At 40.7% G+C, this 18,646-nt stretch overlaps 1 protein-coding gene across 13 annotated transcripts in view; it reads right to left on the reverse strand.

Moving 5' to 3' along the window:
* The window catches only part of ANKS1B (ankyrin repeat and sterile alpha motif domain containing 1B), a 1,279,773-nt gene that overhangs the window by 78,018 nt on the left and 1,183,109 nt on the right, over positions 1 to 18,646 (reverse strand). For 11 of the 13 annotated variants that reach the window (XM_037987423.2, XM_008004353.3, XM_037987370.2 and 8 more), the window contains one exon: positions 18,405 to 18,584. The exons of the other annotated variants lie outside the window; for them this stretch is intronic. In XM_037987423.2, the coding sequence (XP_037843351.1) occupies positions 18,405 to 18,584 (180 nt within the window). The remainder of the gene's footprint in view (positions 1 to 18,404; positions 18,585 to 18,646) is intronic. 13 annotated transcript variants of the gene reach the window in all.

Consider the following 18,646-nt stretch of genomic DNA (forward strand, 5'->3'; position numbering starts at 1 on the left):
TTCAAATAAGATCACTTATTTGGATCTTTTTTGAGGCAGGATTCACACTGCCTCCTTGTAAACCCCGAAGTAGGTGTCTGGCTCCATGATTGACAGCTTTCTTTTGAGAGCATGTAGTGCTTACTTAGTATCTACAGGAAAATTCTCACTTAGCATCCTGGGAATAGACCTTCCAATAGTGAGTAGATCTTTCGCTACTCACAGAAATTTACCAGAGTTAAGAAGGGAAAAGAGGATCCCATGCCATACTTATTTCATTAAAAAAAAACATATAAAAATTTTCTCAATGAAGACTAAATAACCCACCCCTAGTCATATACACTGAGAGTTGACATATGGCTTATGTACATTTTTTAGATGTTATAATAAATATTTTCTATTTATAAGCTATGTTTTAAATTTAGAGAAAGTAAAACCTCTATAATTTCTAATACCGTCATGCACAATATAACGATGTTTCAGTTAATGACAGACTGCATATGCTACAGGGGTCTCATAAGACTACAATACCATATTTTTACTGTACCTTTTGTGGGGGTTGGAAGAAGTAAAGCTAGAGCCAGATTTAGGTATGTTTAGATACACAAATACTGCCCATTGTGTTACAATCACCTACAGTATTCAGCACAGTAACATGCTGTACAGGTTAGTAGGAGCAATAGGCTAGATCACATATAGCCTAGCTGTGTAGTAGGTGACACCATCTCACACTGGGTAAATACACACTATGACGTTTGCATGATGAAATCACCTAACAATGCATTTCTCAGAATGTATCCCCATCATTAGGTTATGCATGACTGTCATCCTGTCAGTGCGAATGGTAAAAAGTCAGAATTTAAAAGAGTTTAAACTAAAAGCAGTTAATTGTGTTTGAGTTGTGAAAATTACTATTTTATATTTTTTGGCACAGTTTTTGCTCTGTTGCCCAGGCTAGGGTGCAGTGGCACGATCCTGGCTTGCTGCAAACTCCGCTTCCTGGGTTCCAGTGATTCTTGTGCCTCAGCCACTTGCGTAGCTGTGACTACAGGCATGTGCCACCATACCCAGCTAATTTTTATATTTTTAGTAGATATGGGGTTTTACCATGTTGCCCAGGCTGGTCTCGAACTCCTGACCTAAAGTGATCCACCCACCTTAGCCTCCCAAAGTGCTGGGATGAAAATTATTATTATTTTTTTAAACTGATGCATTCCAGATACCACAGTAGTTTTGTGAGCAGTAAATAATTTGTCAGGCTCATAGAGTAAGCAACTTAAGACAGACCTGTTGTAACTGGTGCATTCATAATATGAAATGGCTCTTCTCCTAGACATAGGGTTATTATACTGTGTGCTGGAATTAATCTTTTAAATGCAAGAGTTTCCAGAGTAGAAATTAATTATGTTTATGAAAATAACATTTCAGGGTACAACATGTATTGAAGTACTGAGTTTTGAAAAGTTTTGAGAAAGAAATATAATATCAGCCATAAAATTTCATCTGGGGCCCAAATTCCTAGAAAAGTAGTGAGTTGCGTTTTTTTTTTTTTTTTTTTTTTTTTTTTTGAGAGGGAGTCTTATTCTGTCACCCAGGCTGGAGTGCAGTGGTGCAACCATGGTTCACTGCAGACTGGACCTTCCAGGCTTAAGTGATTCTCTCATTTCAGCCTCCCAAGGAGCTGGGACTACAGGGATGCACCACTTCACCCAGTTAATTTTTTTTTTTCTAAATGTGTAGAGACAAGGTCTTGCTATGTTGCTCAGGCTGGTCTTGAACTCCTGGGCTCAAGTGATCTGCCTGCCTCGGCCTCCCAAAGTGCTAGGATTACAGTTGTGAGCCACTGTGCCCAGTCTTAAATTTAAGTTTTTTTTTTTTTTTTTCCTTTTTTGGAGGCATTGGAAATGGGGTCTTGCTTTGTCACCTAGGCTGGAGTATGGGGCACAATCTTGGCTCACTGCAACCACCGCCTCCTGGGTTCAAGTGATTCTCATGCCTCAACCTCCTGTGTAGCTGGGATCAGAGGTGTGAACCACCTCACCTGGTTAATTTTTGTTATTTTTGATAGAGACAGGTTTCACCATGTTGGCCAGGCTTTCGCATTTATTAAGTTGGCCTCAAGTGATCCACTCACCTTGACCTCCCAAAGTGCTGGGATTACAGGCGTGTCACCTCACCTGGCCAAATTAAACTCTATTTTTTTTTCTTTTTGTTTGTTTGTTTTTGAGACAGAGTCTTGCTCTGTCGCCCAGGCTGGAGTGCAGTGGTGTGGTCTTGGCTCACTACAACCTCTGCCTCCCGGGTTCAAGTGATTCTCCTGCCTCAACCTCTTGAGTAGCTGGCATTACAGGCACCTGCCACCATGTCTGGCTGATTTTTGTGTCTGTAGTAGAGACAGGGCTTTGCCATGTTGGACAGGCTGGTCTTGAACTCCTGACCTCAGGTGATTCGCCTGCCTCGGCCTCCCAAAGTGCTGGGACTGCAGGCGTGAGCCACCGCACCTGGTCGTAATTAAGTTTTACAATGTCTTAATCTGTGAAGAAGAAGAAGAATAGTACATGACCTACTTATTTCACCAAGTTACTGTCCAGCTCATGTTTAGCTTCAAGAGACAGGAAACTTTTTCACAGCTAAATGTTTAGGGCTTGGAACACAGACGGAACACATATTTACCGAATGAATGGAATCATAGAACACATTCAAAAGGCCTTGGTAAATGGCAAAGCATGATGCAAACATTAGTCACTACCGTTACTCATTATCATTTTTAACTGGTCTACTCTATTGGTGCCGCTTGTGCCTTTCATCAACTATGTCATTGCCAACACACTTCCGGTTAATTGTACCAGAAACTGCGGACTTCCTGTTGGAAGAGTCCTCATATTTCCTGATAAAGGCAGAAAAGCGCTGCCAACTTGCTGAAGAGAGAAGGAATATTTGTCATTAGCGCACCTAGGTGTCAAAAGGCTGCTGTAGAGCCTGGAAACAGTTCCATGAAATAATGTTAATCGCCCCTTTGCAATTTCATTTGCCTATTTTCTCTCAATCCCTGTCACATATATTGCAAAGGCTCATTTAGTTTTTCTGAACCTGAATTACTATGAAACCCAAACAAATAAGGGTAAATAAGGATAGACTTACAACTGAGATATTACTAATAATTTAATGTTTACTTCTTTGATGGTGAAGTCAACACACATTTGAAGGTATATAATTTTATCTTCAGTTCAGACCTCTCTCTTAGCTCTGGAAATATTTTCTTAAAATGCAATGCATGTCTCGCTTTCGTTACCATCTTGTACCTTGGGTTACCATGACTTCAGCTCAGAAAATACAACACAAATGCATTCAAATCTAACCACAAAATAAAAAGAATATAACCAATGTCCAAAGTTTTCCTCCTAAAGGTGGACTTCCTTTTTGCTCAATTGCTAGCAATCCAGTAATTTACAATAAATTATCTCTCCTTCATTATGGTTTGTCCTCTTTCCTGGAGCATTCTCAAAAATTGCTATAACATCTTCCATCAAAAGCAAACAAACTTCTCCCCTTGCCCCAACATCACCCTCAGTTTCCTGCTCAATTACTCTAATCTTTAAGCAAAACTCCCTGAGAAGGGTCTAGATGGTCTCCACTTTCTCTTTTCCTGTCCTCTTCTGAGCCCACTCTACTGAAACAATTTTCTATTTTCCTTGACCTATGTGACACCGTTGATCACTCCTCCATTCCTCAGCCTCTTTGGCTGCTCCTGTTATCTGAACATCTCTGGAGTGTTAGTCCTCAATCTTCCCTTCCTTCTTGGCTATACTAGGTGGTCTCTTCCAGCTGTGACTCCCAAATTCGTATCTCCAGCCCAGACTTCTTCCCTAAATTCAAGACTCAGACACCCAGCTGCCTGCTTGATGTTTCTCCTTTCACATTTATTAAGTCAGCTCAACCTTAAATTAAATGCCAGAGACCAAGCTCCTGATGACCTCACCTCCTTGTAAGCTTCCTTATTTCGGCAAATTGCAGCCCTTTTTTTCCAGTTCCTCAGGTTCATAATGCTGGAGCTCTCCTTTCTCTTATATCTCACATTCAACCCAGCAGCAAAGCCTATTGAATCTACTTCCAAAATCTTCTCACCATCCTGTCACTACTTGCTCCAAGCTACTCCCTTTTCTCATTTGATTGATTTCATTGGCTTCTTACCGGTCTCACTGCTGTCATCCTTGCCCCCTAAGTATCTCTTCTCAGTACGCGAGCCAAAATGACCCATCTAAAATGAAAGCCAGGTCATTCCACTCAGCTCCATTCAACACAGAAGATAATTCAAAGTCCGAACAATGACCTGCAAGGTTCTCCATTCTCTGGTACCCACACTGTTCTACCTCCCTACCCTCCTTTCCTACCCGTCTTCCTCTTGCTCTCTGGGTTCTTGACAGCAAAGCACATTCTTGCCTCATAGCCTCTGCATTTGCTTCTCTTTCTGCCTGACATGTTCTCCCTCCGGCTACTATAGGCCTAGCTAGCTCCCTCACTTCCTTCAAGTTCTATTCTAATGTCACTTTTTCAGAGATGCCTTCCCCAGGCACCCTAGCATATTACATCCAAATTAAGTCTGTGCTTTTCACTCTGTAAAAGAATTATTCTTTCAAGCAGAAATTATTTATTTATTTATTTGTTTGTTTTTAAGACAGGGTCTCACTGTCATCCATGGAGTGCAATGGCACGATCTTGGCTCACTGCAACCTCCACCTGCTAGGTTCAAATGATTCTTGTGCCTCAGCCTCCCAAGTAGCTGGGATTACAGGTGTGCACCACCACATCTGGCTAATTTTTGTATTTTCAGTAGAGATGGGGTTTCACCATGTTGGCCAGGTCTCAGACTCCTGGCCTCATGGGATCCTCTCGCCTCAGCCTCCCAAAATACTGGGTTTACAGGTGTGAGCCACCGCACTTGGCCTCAAGCAGAAATTTAAAATGTAAAAAATGTTTGGCGCATAAGAACCTCTCTCCGTCACCCTGACATTCATGCAAAAGTAGTTACTGGTCATCTACTGTGTGCAAGTCCTGGGTCACAAAGTGAGTATGAATCAGTCTTGCTTTTAATCAACGTCTGTGGAATGAAAATTGCTTTTTCCACGGACAGAACCAGTAGTAAACTGGGACTGACAGCTGATGGTAGGTCTCAGAACAGAGCAAGTAGATGACAGCTCCATCAACTCGATAACCCCTATTAAGCCCTGGAAACCTTCTGGGAGTCTGTTGATATTATATAGCTAGTCTAATAAAGAAACTTTTATGAATAGAGCCCTCCAGTCAGATTCTACCAGAGATGAAATTTTCTGCCGTGTTCTAGCCCTGAAAAAGATAAAAAAATACTTTTTCTCTGTTTCTCCCTTATGTTTGTCATAATACTTTCAACACTTCAGGGTATTCAGAAATTGACCAGAAAGAAACCAACAAGAAATATGAAAGTTTCAGAGTGAAAGCTAAAGGAATAATGAAGTGCATTCCTTCTTCTGGATGATAGTGCTTCTAAAAGAAAATGAAAACAAACTTGAAGAGCAAACAAAACAGCTTCAAAGGCAGAAGAAAAAAGGGCGTCCCAACAAAGGAAGCCTTGGCCAATAGCCAGCACACTCAGTGGCTCCTTGAGCAGAGTCTGGCATGAAATGAGACCTGTCAAAGGATGCAATCAAACAAATTCAGTGCAGTCCAGGGGTAAGGCACCAAACACCTCATATGCATATTTTCTTTCAGCAGTGACAGCCCCACAGTTGCTTCGTCCATGAACATTAACTGAACCCTGCCTAGAAAATCAGAAAATTAGAGCCTTTTGTTTCTCATGAGTTATCCAGAGGCCGTAGGCCAGCATCTGATTACCTCTTCCTTCCCACCGTTGGAGACAGAGGAACACTCCTCCTTCTCACCTCTTGAGTGAGTTCTGAGATACATACTCAGTCCCTGTAACAACTGCAAGTGATTTAGATTCTTCTCTGCAACCACACTGTCAGCTTCTCAAGTTCCCTGTCTGTGTCTATTTATTTCTAGTTCTAAAGTGTGAAAGTTTTATGCATGCACCCCACTGACCCTTTTTATAAAGGGTCTCAGCTGGACTATTTCATTTGCAGGAAATGCTGGAGTCAAGAAAATGCTGCTTCCTGCCATTTCTCCATCTTTCTGAAGGGCAGTCCTTCCAAAACTTCATGATCGTGACCTTCCCCTGTGCCTATGGGGAAGATTTTTGGACAGATCAGTTATCACCTGCTGGGAAGGAAAAGCCAGGCCAACAGTTGTTTCTCTAACAACATCTGCATGGGTGACCCATGACTGCTGGAGTCAGCATTAATCAACCTACCAAGAGTGGGAGGAAGTAAACAACACATTTGGTTCCATCTAAGTCCCCTGGCATGATATAAACTCTAACACTGTCTTCCCAAGTTCAACTTTCCCTCCCTTCCCTTTCCCATTCCTCTCCAGTCTCCCTCACTCTTTCCTTCCTTCCTCCCTCCCTTCCTCCCCTTCCTCCCTCCCTCCTTCCTTCCTCCCTCCCTCCTTCCTTCCTCCCTCCCTCCTTCCTTCCTCCCCCCCTTCCTCCCCTTCCTCCCTCCCTCCTTCCTTCCTTCCTCCCTTCCTCCCCTTCCTCCCTCCCTCCTTCCTTCCTTCCTCCCTTCCTCCCCTTCCTCCCTCCCTCCTTCCTTCCTCCCTTCCTCCCCTTCCTCCCTCCCTCCTTCCTCCCTTCCTCTCTTCCTCCCTCCCTCCTTCCTTCCTTCCTCCCTTCCTCCCCTTCCTCCCTCCCTCCTTCCTTCCTTCCTCCCTTCCTCCCCTTCCTCCCTCCCTCCTTCCTTCCTTCCTCCCTTCCTCCCCTTCCTCCCTCCCTCCTTCCTTCCTTCCTCCCTTCCTCCCCTTCCTCCCTCCCTCCTTCCTTCCTTCCTCCCTTCCTCCCCTTCCTTCCTTCCTCCCTTCCTCCCCTTCCTCCCTCCCTCCTTCCTTCCTTCCTCCCTTCCTCCCCTTCCTCCCTCCCTCCTTCCTCCTTTCCTCCCTTCCTCCCCTTCCTCCCTCCCTCCCTCCTTCCTTCCTCCCTTCCTCCCCTTCCTCCCTCCCTCCTTCCTTCCTTCCTCCCTTCCTCCCCTTCCTCCCTCCCTCCTTCCTCCTTTCCTCCCTTCCTCCCCTTCCTCCCTCCCTCCTTCCTTCCTTCCTCCCTTCCTCCCCTTCCTCCCTCCCTCCTTCCTCCTTTCCTCCCTTCCTCCTTTCCTCCCTCCCTCCTTTCCTCCCTTCCTCTCTTCCTCCCTCCCTCTTTCCCTTCCTTCCTTAACTCTAATTCTGGGACTGATATCGCATAAAAGAAGTCCTCAGCTACTAAAGTAGGAGAGTAGGAGAGAACTATAAGCTTATGATATTCCTGTTATTCATTTGTAGAGATAATATATAACCTGTATTCCCTAATATGACAGTTGTAGCCCTAAATGGCATTACACAATTGTCTATGAAATCTCCTTACAAGAAAAAAATAGAGCAGGGAAAAAAAATGAGCACTGCCTGTACAATCCAGCTCTCATTGTGCAGCTCCCCAGGTTCCAGGGATGTTGCAAGGAATTTAAGTCAATTGGGATCATGCTGTTTATAGCAATATGGGCTGTTTTACTTGTTACCCCTCAAAGTCTGGATGCTATCAAATATTTTTCAGGACCACTAAAAAGCAGAACATTAATAACTAATTCAGAAAAGCAGTGATCAACTTTTTATCATAACATGAATGGCTGAAAAAAAAATTAGATTTTGCAAAGTAATGTTGTTCTTTGTAACATCTCTTTACAATATACATTACATCCCTTTCTTGCAAACAGAGGTTGTCATTTCCTTTACTTAAATTCATTTATTAACTGAAGGCCAAATGTTTGTTTCCTGCTTCTGATAGAAAAGATGTATTGGGCAGAGTCATTTATTCAATGACGTTTATTGAGACCCCAGCATTTCTTCATTTTATCCTTGTGAAAAATATGAAAAAACAAAGTGCAGTTGAACAATCCTCTTGAACGATGCCAAGCTAAGAGGTCTCTAGTAGAAAGCTACACAGTTTTTTTTTTCAGTTCTACTTTATTCAACACTTCACTCAATACATTGATGGATGACTTCAAAGGTTTGTTGTTTTGAGGTAAGCTTCTTAAAATGAGCACATTACATAGTTGAAAAGGATCACTGATATACTGAGTAGCAACTAAGTCTTAGAAAGGTCTTGATAGACTAGGATTATTGAATGAGTAACTTGATAAAACTGCTTTTTCTGGAAAAGGATAATGTAAATCCAGTGCTGCTGAGAAAGGAGGTGTAGTTCATGGCTATTGATAAAGGCTGGGAAATTTTCATGAAGAAAAGCTCAGTAAGAATGAATGATATGTCAATGTTGATCTGCCCAGAGCTAGGGAACCAGGATGCTATACTGCCCACATCCCCGTTATCACATGGGATTGGCAAAGAGCTGGAGACATTTAACATAGTGAGGGGAAGATATCAAATTGTCTTCAGTCTTAAAAAACTCTTCCCAGCAAAAGGGAGCAGATGTATTCTTAGTTGTTTCAGAAGATATCATGAACTATGTAGGAGTTATAGGGAGGCTTATTTCAATTCAATTCAATATAAGGCAAAAGTTATATCAACTAGACCTTTTCCAATCATGCGGCTGCCTCACAAAGAGCAGGCCAGCTTTCCAGTGACAAGTTTAGGCAGAAACTTGTGGCTGTCTGTAAGGATGTATTCGAACGGGTGCCTGCATCAATTAAGAGACTACATATATTTTCTGGCCCCTTTTCATCCTAAAAGTCTCTGCTTTTCTTTAACAGTACAGTTGGTTATCTGTATTCTCAGTTCTGCATTCTTCTGACTGCACAGAAGAATCTTCTAGCTATTAATGCATATAGAGAAAAGCAAGTTATCACATATTTTGTGATCCTGCGTTCAAACCTCATTAAAATAGAGGCGTGTACAGCAAGGAGGTCACATCATTTCACAATGGTTTACATGAAGCAATTGTTTACTATATCTGATTTGTAAAGAACGAAAAATTGGATGTCAGGAGCAAAGGATTTTCTTCAAATACAATGTTTATCCATGCTACTTTAGAGGTTTAATTCTCTACTGAAGTTGCATTTACATAAGGTATTAGATATTCTTAATAGGATTTTTCAAGGAACTCAAAATACTGCATTGGAGCCTTTGGGGCTTTGGAATTTCTAGAATGTGTCATGTCTGCTAGTTCCCAGTTTGCAGAGATAATATGGGGTGTTCATCAACACTGTGGTTCACATGATGGCTCTGAAGCTAGGCTGCTTGCATTGGAATCCTGGTTCTACACTTTGCAATTTTTGTGGCCGTGGGCAAGACACATAAATGCTCCATGCCTCAATTTCCTCCTTATAAAGTTGTACTAATCAGTGCTGGCTCTGACGATGATGACGATGAACCACCAGGTCTAAGCTAGACAGATGATAATCTATTGTTCCAGGCGGTATATTTCCCTAAAAAACTGGAGACCATCCCAATTTGTGTCCTATCTGATATGTTGTAGAGCCCTGTGGTTTTATGATGCCTATAGCCTTACGTAAAGTAATTTGGTCAACAGAATTTACAGAGTGTTTATTTTAGAGGAATTAAAAAACGACTGCGGAAGAGTCAGGCATTGCCCCCACATAGCCAACATATACTTTACCAAAAAAGCAGCAAACATTTAAAAATGAAATATAATGAAATATTTTGAAATACACTAACTCATAAACATCCTTTAATTTTTAAAAGTATTTAAGTATGGATATCATCCATAATTCCTTTTCCAAAGAGCACCAGTGTTAACTAGGTTATAACATGAATAGGAGCTTTTTGGACAGTGTTTGCATTCATAAAAACCATGATTTCCAAGTCAGTGAAGAGGTATTAGTTTGGGCTTACAAGTTGGAAAACAGAAACAGTTTTGTAAGATGTAGCTAAATATGAGATTTACTTTAAAATGCATTTACTCCCACATGCAGTTGAGAAAGCATAATGTAGAAGAAAAAGAAGTTATCTCAAAATAACAACAATAATTTCTAAAACAACCCAAACGTATAGTTTCAGAGTTTGTAAAATACTTCGAAAAAATACCATTTTATTTGTGCCTCATAACAGTGATGTGAGGTGGGCATTAACCTCAGTCTAGGAAGAGAAAACTAAGGCTCTGTGTAGCTAAGAAGCTTATCCAAGGTTACAGAGGTAACAGATATCAGAGATGGGATTTTTCACTCTGGTCTCAGTTCTTCAAATCTGGCATTCTAACAAAGCTCATCAAATTAAGTATGAACAAATGAAATCAATACTCATCTGATACAGCAATTTTCCATCAGACAGTCTCAGAATTCCAAAGTCAGAGTGGATTTATTCAGCTGCCCATTCCTGCTAGTTCTGCTGGCTTAGAAACCAGCCCCTCTTCTAGTAGCAGCGGTCTGGCTGTTCATGGGAGGAGGTGCCTCCTTACTCCTCAGTCCACGTGGTTCAGATGGAGCTAAAACCACCCCTGGTATGGGACCTCTGTCTTGCTAATCAATCTGTCTCTCTCTCTCTCTTACACACACACACACACACACACACACACCCCTTTGTAATTAGCTCAGGGAAGGACACTTGATCCAAACGAGGCTCACTTGAACTGATGGAACACAATACTGAGACTTTTTCTTTTTTGAGACAGAGTCTCGCTGTTTCTCAGGCTGGAGTGCAGTGGTGTGATCTTGATCACCGTGAAGTCTGCCTCCTGGGTTCAAGCAGTTCTCATGCCTCAGCCTCCCAAGTAGCTGGGATTACACGCACCCATCACCATGCCCAGCTAATCTTTGTAGTTTTAGTAGATATGGGGTTTTGCCATGTTGCCCAGCCTGGTCTTGAACTCCTGGCCTCAAGTGATCCACCGGCCTCAGCCTCCCAAATTGCTAAGATTACAGGCATGAGCCACCATGCCTGGCCTGGGACTTTTTTTTTTTTTTTTTGACACTGTTGGAAAGATAGGTTCTCTTTCTTGTAACTTCAAGTTAAAGAGCAATATGGCTTGAAACTCTCCACATGTAGAGGAAGGCTGTTTAGGAAAAGAGCCAACACAGAGAACAGCGGAGCCAAGAGATGGAGAGCCAGAGAGCAATGCAGCAAAACAGCACCTGGATCCAGGACTCCCACCCTTTTCTGCTTAAGCCATCCTGAGTTGCATGTTTTGTTACTTACATGCATCTGGAGAAGTCCTTGCTGATAAATTACTTTAGGCCTATACATACAGAATTAACTGAGACACGGCCGCACAAACAGCCCTATTTCCACTAGATGTTAAAAAACCTTCTTTTACTTTTTTTACCACTGGAAAAAGAAAGGGAAGAAGGAGAAGGAGAATAAGAATCAGAGAATTCTCCTACCCTTGAAAATTTAGCAAGGGCAGATTATAACAGCAAAAACTGACCTGTGGACCCAAGAACTGGACTGCATGTAATAAGAAACATTCTGAAAATTTAACAAGTGGAAAAATAACCTGCTGGGCCTCTTTGTGAACAAGCTGCTCAATGTTGACAAGCCTAAGGCACTACTAAATATCACAAGGTCAATTCCACTGAAATAGGGTTTTATATACTGTCAGACTTTTTGTTTAGTTTTTTTGAAAATAGAATATTTTCTATTGATATCTTCTTTTTCTTTTTTTAAAAATCCATGGTCTGGTTTTAATTGGAAACAGTACCCTTGGTTAAGCACCAGCACATGGAGACAAGGTGGAGATATTGGAGCTTCTCTAGCAAAATGACTGGAGGTGTTTAGGGCTGACGGGGGTCTATGAGAATCAACTCTGGCTAATTTGCTTTCTTGATGAACTTGACGGGGAAGAAAATAATCTAGACCTGTAAGATGACTATCAAAGCCAGAAAAAGAATCCATCTGAGTGATTCTCCCACTTCTTCCAATTATTTTTTTTAACACTGAAGTACAGTATACACAAGACACCAATCATACTGACATTAGTGTGGCCTAAAAGACACTCATCCTACTGGAATTTCTAATCCCAAAGTTGTGTCAGGTAGAGCAGGGTGTATTTGCTAAAAGAAAATTAACTGACCATATTAAAAAAAAAGGTGTACAATACATCAGGTTTAAATTCCAAGTATGGAAGCACTGCTTTCCACTTTTGTGTTGGTCATAGCTGGCTAGTGGTCTAGAGTTCTTGACTTGAAACAGGGCACAGGTATCATCAACATTCCAGATGATCTCTGAAGCTGGGGTGGCAGCTTGTCAACCTGACGAGCTGCCAAGTTGGAAGCTCCTGATGGAAGAGCTTACTGAGTGCATTCTTGACCTTCTTTTTTGGTTATGTATGATCTGTCTGTGCTTAAGTATTAAGAGCTGCTCTTTAGACCTTCATGGAAGGAAATGTTGAAATCATGGACAAGCTGAGCCTTTCTGAGTAGTGGCTATGTGATGAAAATCTAAATTAAATACTAGGCATTAACTTATGGACATTAAACACAAAATCTGATGTGACGCAGTAATAGGAAAACTTGTTTAGTTTGGGGGAAAAAAACCACTTTCTTTTCTTTTCTTTGAGACAGAGTCTCCCTCTGTCACCCAGGCTGGAGTGCAGTGGCACCATCTCAGCTCACTGCAACCTCTGCCTCCAGAGTTCAAGCGATTCTCCTGTCTCAGCTCTCCTGTCCCAGCTGGGACTACAGGCATCCACCATCATGCCCGGCTAACTTTTTTTTTTTTTAATTGCTTTTTGAGTTTGTGGCACTGTGACTAGCCCAAGAATAATGCCTACGGTCTGTCTGTCTTCTCTATACCGTGACTGAAAGTGAACATCATTTCTAAAGTACTCTTAGGAGTACAGCTGTATTAATGACTTAATTATGCAGAGCTTCCAGCTAACTTTTGAATTTTTAGTAGAGATGGGGTTTCGCCATGTTGGCCAGGCTGGTTCCAAACTCCTGGCCTCAAGTGATCTGCCCGCCTTGGCCTCCCAAAGTGCTGGGATTACAGGCATGAGCCACCGTGCCCAGCCAAAAAAGCCACTTTCTAAAATGCTGTTCCTTTCAACATAGTTGTGCTATTTTCTGAAAACTGATTCCATAAATTCCAATAAAGCCAGAGCATTCGGTAGAATTTCTAGGAACAACAGGCCTATTCTCTCAGGAGAAGTATATAAAGGAGAAGTTACTGTCCTGCTTCTTTCCCAGACATGGCAAAGTGTTTGCCTCATGGCTTTCTGGGATATCCATGCTTTTAAAGCTAACAGTGCTGTGCACAATATATTTCAATAAAGTTCCAAATTTCATTTAAAGAAAAAAAAAGCCCTCTGACTTGATATTTTATCTAACAGTGTTACAATAATAACGTGTTATTACCATATGATATTTTTTGTTACAATTTTGTAATCTGAATTGGTAGAGAAAGATGGCATCCATCCGCTGCTTTCTCTGGCTTTGAGATCATTCTACCCGGATCCCTCTGCATCGTGATATATGCTCCTAGGCAGACGTTGTGTTTACACAATTAAAATAATAAAAGAAAAATGCAAATTCCATTCTCAATCTACATGCTAAATATAGGTAACACTGGAACAAAAGATGGTCTTTATAGAATGCTACAACCACCAGAGCACTTGCCCTTCAACTCTTTGTCATCAATTGGCCTACAATGAGTAGAGACCTTTGAATTAGGGACAGACAGGTGATGTGTCTGAACTGATAGTCACATCTGTCTATATAGTGCTTTACAGTTTAGAATATGCTTTCATATAAATTATCTGATACATACAGCCTGAGAAGCAGACATCATCCACATTTTAAAGACAAAAAAATTGAAATTCAGAGTCACCACACAACTTGGTCCAGGTCACACAGCCAGAAAGAAACCAAATCAGAATTCCAACTGAAGAAGCCACGAAGGAAACAGCATCGACTATTTGGAGAAACACCACAAGCAAGAACTTGTTTGTAGACAGAGTTAACCCCACACCTACCTACAAAGCTTTTCACAAACATAGGAGACAGGCAGCGTTCTGACACACTGTGCAGGGTCTCTGCTGAAGGATCAACAAATAACCAGTGTAGTTTTGCATTTAAAGATTTCATGGTGTTAACCATGAGCTGATTCAATCAGTTTCCATTAAACTACTGTGATTTTATCTTCTGCTTGCTGTGCCTACACAAATGGAATCTATTACAGCACATGGGAAATAAGAATTTGCTGAACTGTTTTAAAAATATTTTATATCATTTTAATACAGAGGCAGGCACAGGGCATCAGGGACTACAGAGGAACAAGGATAGGGTTAGGTAGGCCAGGGCTTGAGTCCCAGCTCTGCCGTTTACCAGCTGTGAGGCCAAGCACTCACCCTGCTTGGCACATGTACACATAGGCTCTTGTGAGGATTAAATAAGATACTGCATGTGCAATCCCAGGCATGAACCTGGTCACAGCAGTGCTTCTGTATGGCTCAGCTTCTACTTCCTTTCCTTTAATAGTATCAAAACAACAAACATTGGAAGAATGAAAATGTAATATACAAAATGCTTTCAAATAGAGAAGTAATTGATCTAGTTGTATTTATTAATACTATTTAGATTGAGAAATATTAAGCTTGCAACTGAATTAATTTTCTAATAATTTAGAAAAAGTTTTTAGTGCCCCAGGTAATACTGTTTTTTTGTAATCTTAGACAAGAGCATTCAGAACATAAAGACTTTAAATTATACACTATTCTCACTAATATTTAAGCTAAAGTTTATGCAAATATATGCATTTCTTTTACTGTTGAGAAGCCTTTGTTGTGTGAAAATACAAGTACTATTTCATTTTCTCATATATATTTCTGTAAATGGAAGCCTTCTATAAATGGCTTAACTTGCAGCATTTGGAAACTGATTTTTTTTTTTTTTTTTTGCCTGAGTTTGGAGAATGTGGACTTAACCTTATTCATTCCATCACTCTCTTATTGTTCATTTTAAGCGTACTTAGACTTCTAAATATCATTTAAGAAAACTTCTGAAGATTGCAATTAGGTCTTAAATACTGAAAATATTTTCCTCCTTTGGATATATTTTCCATTTACTATCAGATTACCACATAACTCAGAATTAAAAGCTGATCTGCCAGGTGCTGTATGCACATGAATAGTGTGTTGGACACCTTGTTTGTGCTAAAATGAGATAACAGATGTCAAAGTACTTTGAGAATTTAAAATCACTATGCACATTATGGTATAATTATACAAATGTGAATGCAACATTTATTTATTAGGGGTATGGAAATGGAGGAGTGTTTCAGAACTTTTGGGCTAATGAGTCCAGTTTAGAATTACAGGCTGGAGAAGCTATGTCTTCAACATGATAGGAAATCCATCATTCAGATGTATTTCTATCATTACATTCAGTTCATGCTGAACTCAATTTTGTTTCTTGCATATTCATTTAAAATAATTTGACGCCAGAGTATTGCTTATATCAGAATAATAGCAAACAATACTCACAATATTTGCAAAACCTCTGTATTCCAAGACAGGTATTTTAAATATTGTTTCAAATTGAAAACAATCAATTAAACACCATTCTAGCGTTTTATTTTAAATATCTGCCAACAAATTTGACAGGTAAAATGGACATTAAATTTATCTCAATTTAACTTTAAGCATTGGTTTTCCAAGTTAAGCAAAGCACTTCCAAACATCTGGTAAGCAGACCTCAAGAAGGCAAAACTCCTGTGAATTACTGCAGCCACCAGGAACTTAAGGTTTCTGGCCTAGGGCTAGAATTCCAAATCACTCTAGTGGTAGCTCCGTTAAACTTGAAGTAGAGGGGTTTCTAAGAACATAAATGTGTCCTGGTGATTTTCTCTCAACTGCATTCTTCTTTCTTTTAGTAGGTAAGAAAGAAAGACTGAAGGTGGACTTTTCCATTTTAGTGGGAAACGGACTGGTTAGGCAAGCATTAACCAAGCTACAGTAAGCTTCCTGGGAGAAACCTTGGGAAAGAACTGTAGGAATGGAGCTCCAGGTTGGAAGGAGGTATAACTGGCTGCTTGCTTGCAAGGATTTTAATTGCTATTCAAGTCTTTAGGAAGACCCAACTTGATTGCCTAAACACAAAACTTTAGGGGAAAAAGTATGGTCTAGAGAGATATGACAGGTTTTTTAAAAAGTAAATAAATTTCAAAAAGTATTACAGCAAATGACCAAAAATAAGATAGAATAATAATTAAAAAACCCATCAGTTGAGTGGTTGACTGGTGGAAAAGTCACATAAATTGAATTGGTCAACAACAAAATGACAGAGTATTTCATATTTCGACAGGTTAAAGCACTATTTTTTAAGAGGTATGCATTCATTGCTCCATGGGTTTTGGCCTTGCCAGACTAGTGATCATGCTCGAAACTGCAATTAACATCACCCAAAGAGCTGCAGTTCCAGAATCCCTTTTTCTTATTGATCAGATTCATGTGGTGTCATCTCCTATTTTCTCTGCAGCAGAAGTGCTGTATTGAACAGCAGGCTTTTAGAAAGCTTCTAATAAGCTCCCGGTTGCCGATGGAGCCTGTGTCTCTAGCAGTCACTCGATCATCGTTAGTACTCCACGTGAGGGGAATGCATGCGTGCACAGGTGCTCTCGTTCACCACGTCCCATCAGCCTGCTTATCTCACTCTGCTTTCTGCTTTTGGGCTTTTCTCACCTGGCCAGATAAAAGCCCATACCATTTTCCCAAGGCTAAGACAATTCTCGTAAGGGATGCATTTCTGATTGGAGTGACTTGTTAAAAGATTTGTGCTATTTGATACTACTGCCCCTGCTTGCGAACCTCAGGCAGCATGTAAGGGTGCAGTCTTGCTAGGTCACCTCTGAGTGTTTATACATAGGTTGAAGGGTAAGTCCTCTTAAAAAAAACTCCTGCAGTATATGGAGAAATTTCATAAATTATGCGAGCAGCTGAGAGAGGTAATTCTGTTATACTGAGGCTGACACAGTCAATAATAGCTAATGCTCATTAAAGAACTATCCTCCCTTACCCAGGGAAGAAATGGGCTCAGAAAAGACCCAGTTCATATTAATACATAAAGACTACATGGCTCAAGGTTAAAACAAACCACATCTCTGAAATGTTGTCATTAAGGAAATTTAACCACATATGTGATTCGAAAATATAATAAGTAACAGGAAATAAATGAAAAGTTTGGGGGGAAAAAAGCTTTCAGAGGCCCTATTTAAAAGAGCATCAGTGAAAACAGTAATAAAAATTAAAATACCTAGCAACAGAGAAAGAGAAAATTATTCTTATCTTGTTTCTCCTGTATTTTCCATCCCCTTTCAATAAAAGATTCTCCATAATCCCAGCATTGCCATTTCCTGCACAAATAACCCAGAGAACATTTCAAAATTAAAGGAACTGAAAGAAGACACAGTATCCCAGGCCTTCTCTCCCCAAGGCAACTGCAGGCAGAATAGCCATGGTTTCCAGAACATTCTCTTCACATTTGTCTCTCGTGAGCTGCAGCATACAATGTTTACCAGTGGCTTTAAAAATAAAATCTCACTAAACAGTTGAGAAAAATATTTAACAACCAAGGCAAAGCAATTACAGTCAAATTTTCACCTCAAGATTCCCATCTTAGGTGTGGGAGGCAGAGAGAAGACTCCTGCACATCAGACTGAACCTAGAATGAGGATGAAAAGAGTTGATTCTGCCGATAGTTGACAACAAATCCGTATTTTTGCATCTCAGGGCAAAATGCGGAGCTACCCGCCCATCTGAATGTGCATTAAGAACAGCGCCACTGTTCGGTTAAGGCTGACTCAAGTTTCTAAGCAGCAATCCGAGGACAGGCTAGACATGAACATCCATACCAAAAACGTGGAAAGGTCCGAATGTGACAGATCTCCCTTTTCAATTATTTGTGCCAGAAAGCATCACTATTTTCAACTATTCAAGGTGACATTATGAGACAATGCAACTAGTCCCAGTAGAGCATTTCTGTATGAATGTATAGCTTTGGGAGGAAATTAACCACATCACACAGGGTTAATCCTTCCCTCCAAACTTCTGCCCAGTTATCCAACCAATTTACATTTTGTATTCTAAACTTTTATTACTCATTTTCATTATGATTTTACTTTGACACAATATTATTCCCTGGGCAAGACTTTCTGGGTGCAATGAGATCAGACAAAATTTCTTCAGCAGGAATGCCTAACAAGGACATGTGTACACATTCCATTCCCAGACATTTCTGTCTCAGTCTAGTTCAGATGAGCAAGGAATGAAAGGCGGGGCATAAAATGGTATAAATTCTACTTAGGCACGGGCAATAAGCATCCATAGGAAGCTACTGTTCAATATTAAAAGGTATTACCTGATATGGTTGAAAAAGATATCACAAAGGCTTATAACACCTTACCTGAGCCATCTGCCTCTCCAGTTTTGATCGGGGAATATCATCAAAGTAGTTTTCATTTCTTCTCCTCCTTGCATCGCCCTGCATGATAATGTGAGGAACGTCTAGGGAGCCACCAGTGGTGTAAGTGCTTTGGCTAAGTGATGGAGACAACTGAGGAGGAGTGTGATTACCACTGGGTTCCTGAATGGAAATACATCATGAAATAAATACCATGTTCCGTGGCTAACCTTTGGTTTCAAAAT

Source organism: Chlorocebus sabaeus, chromosome 11 (assembly GCF_047675955.1).
Source record: "Chlorocebus sabaeus isolate Y175 chromosome 11, mChlSab1.0.hap1, whole genome shotgun sequence".
NCBI lineage: Eukaryota > Metazoa > Chordata > Mammalia > Primates > Cercopithecidae > Chlorocebus > Chlorocebus sabaeus.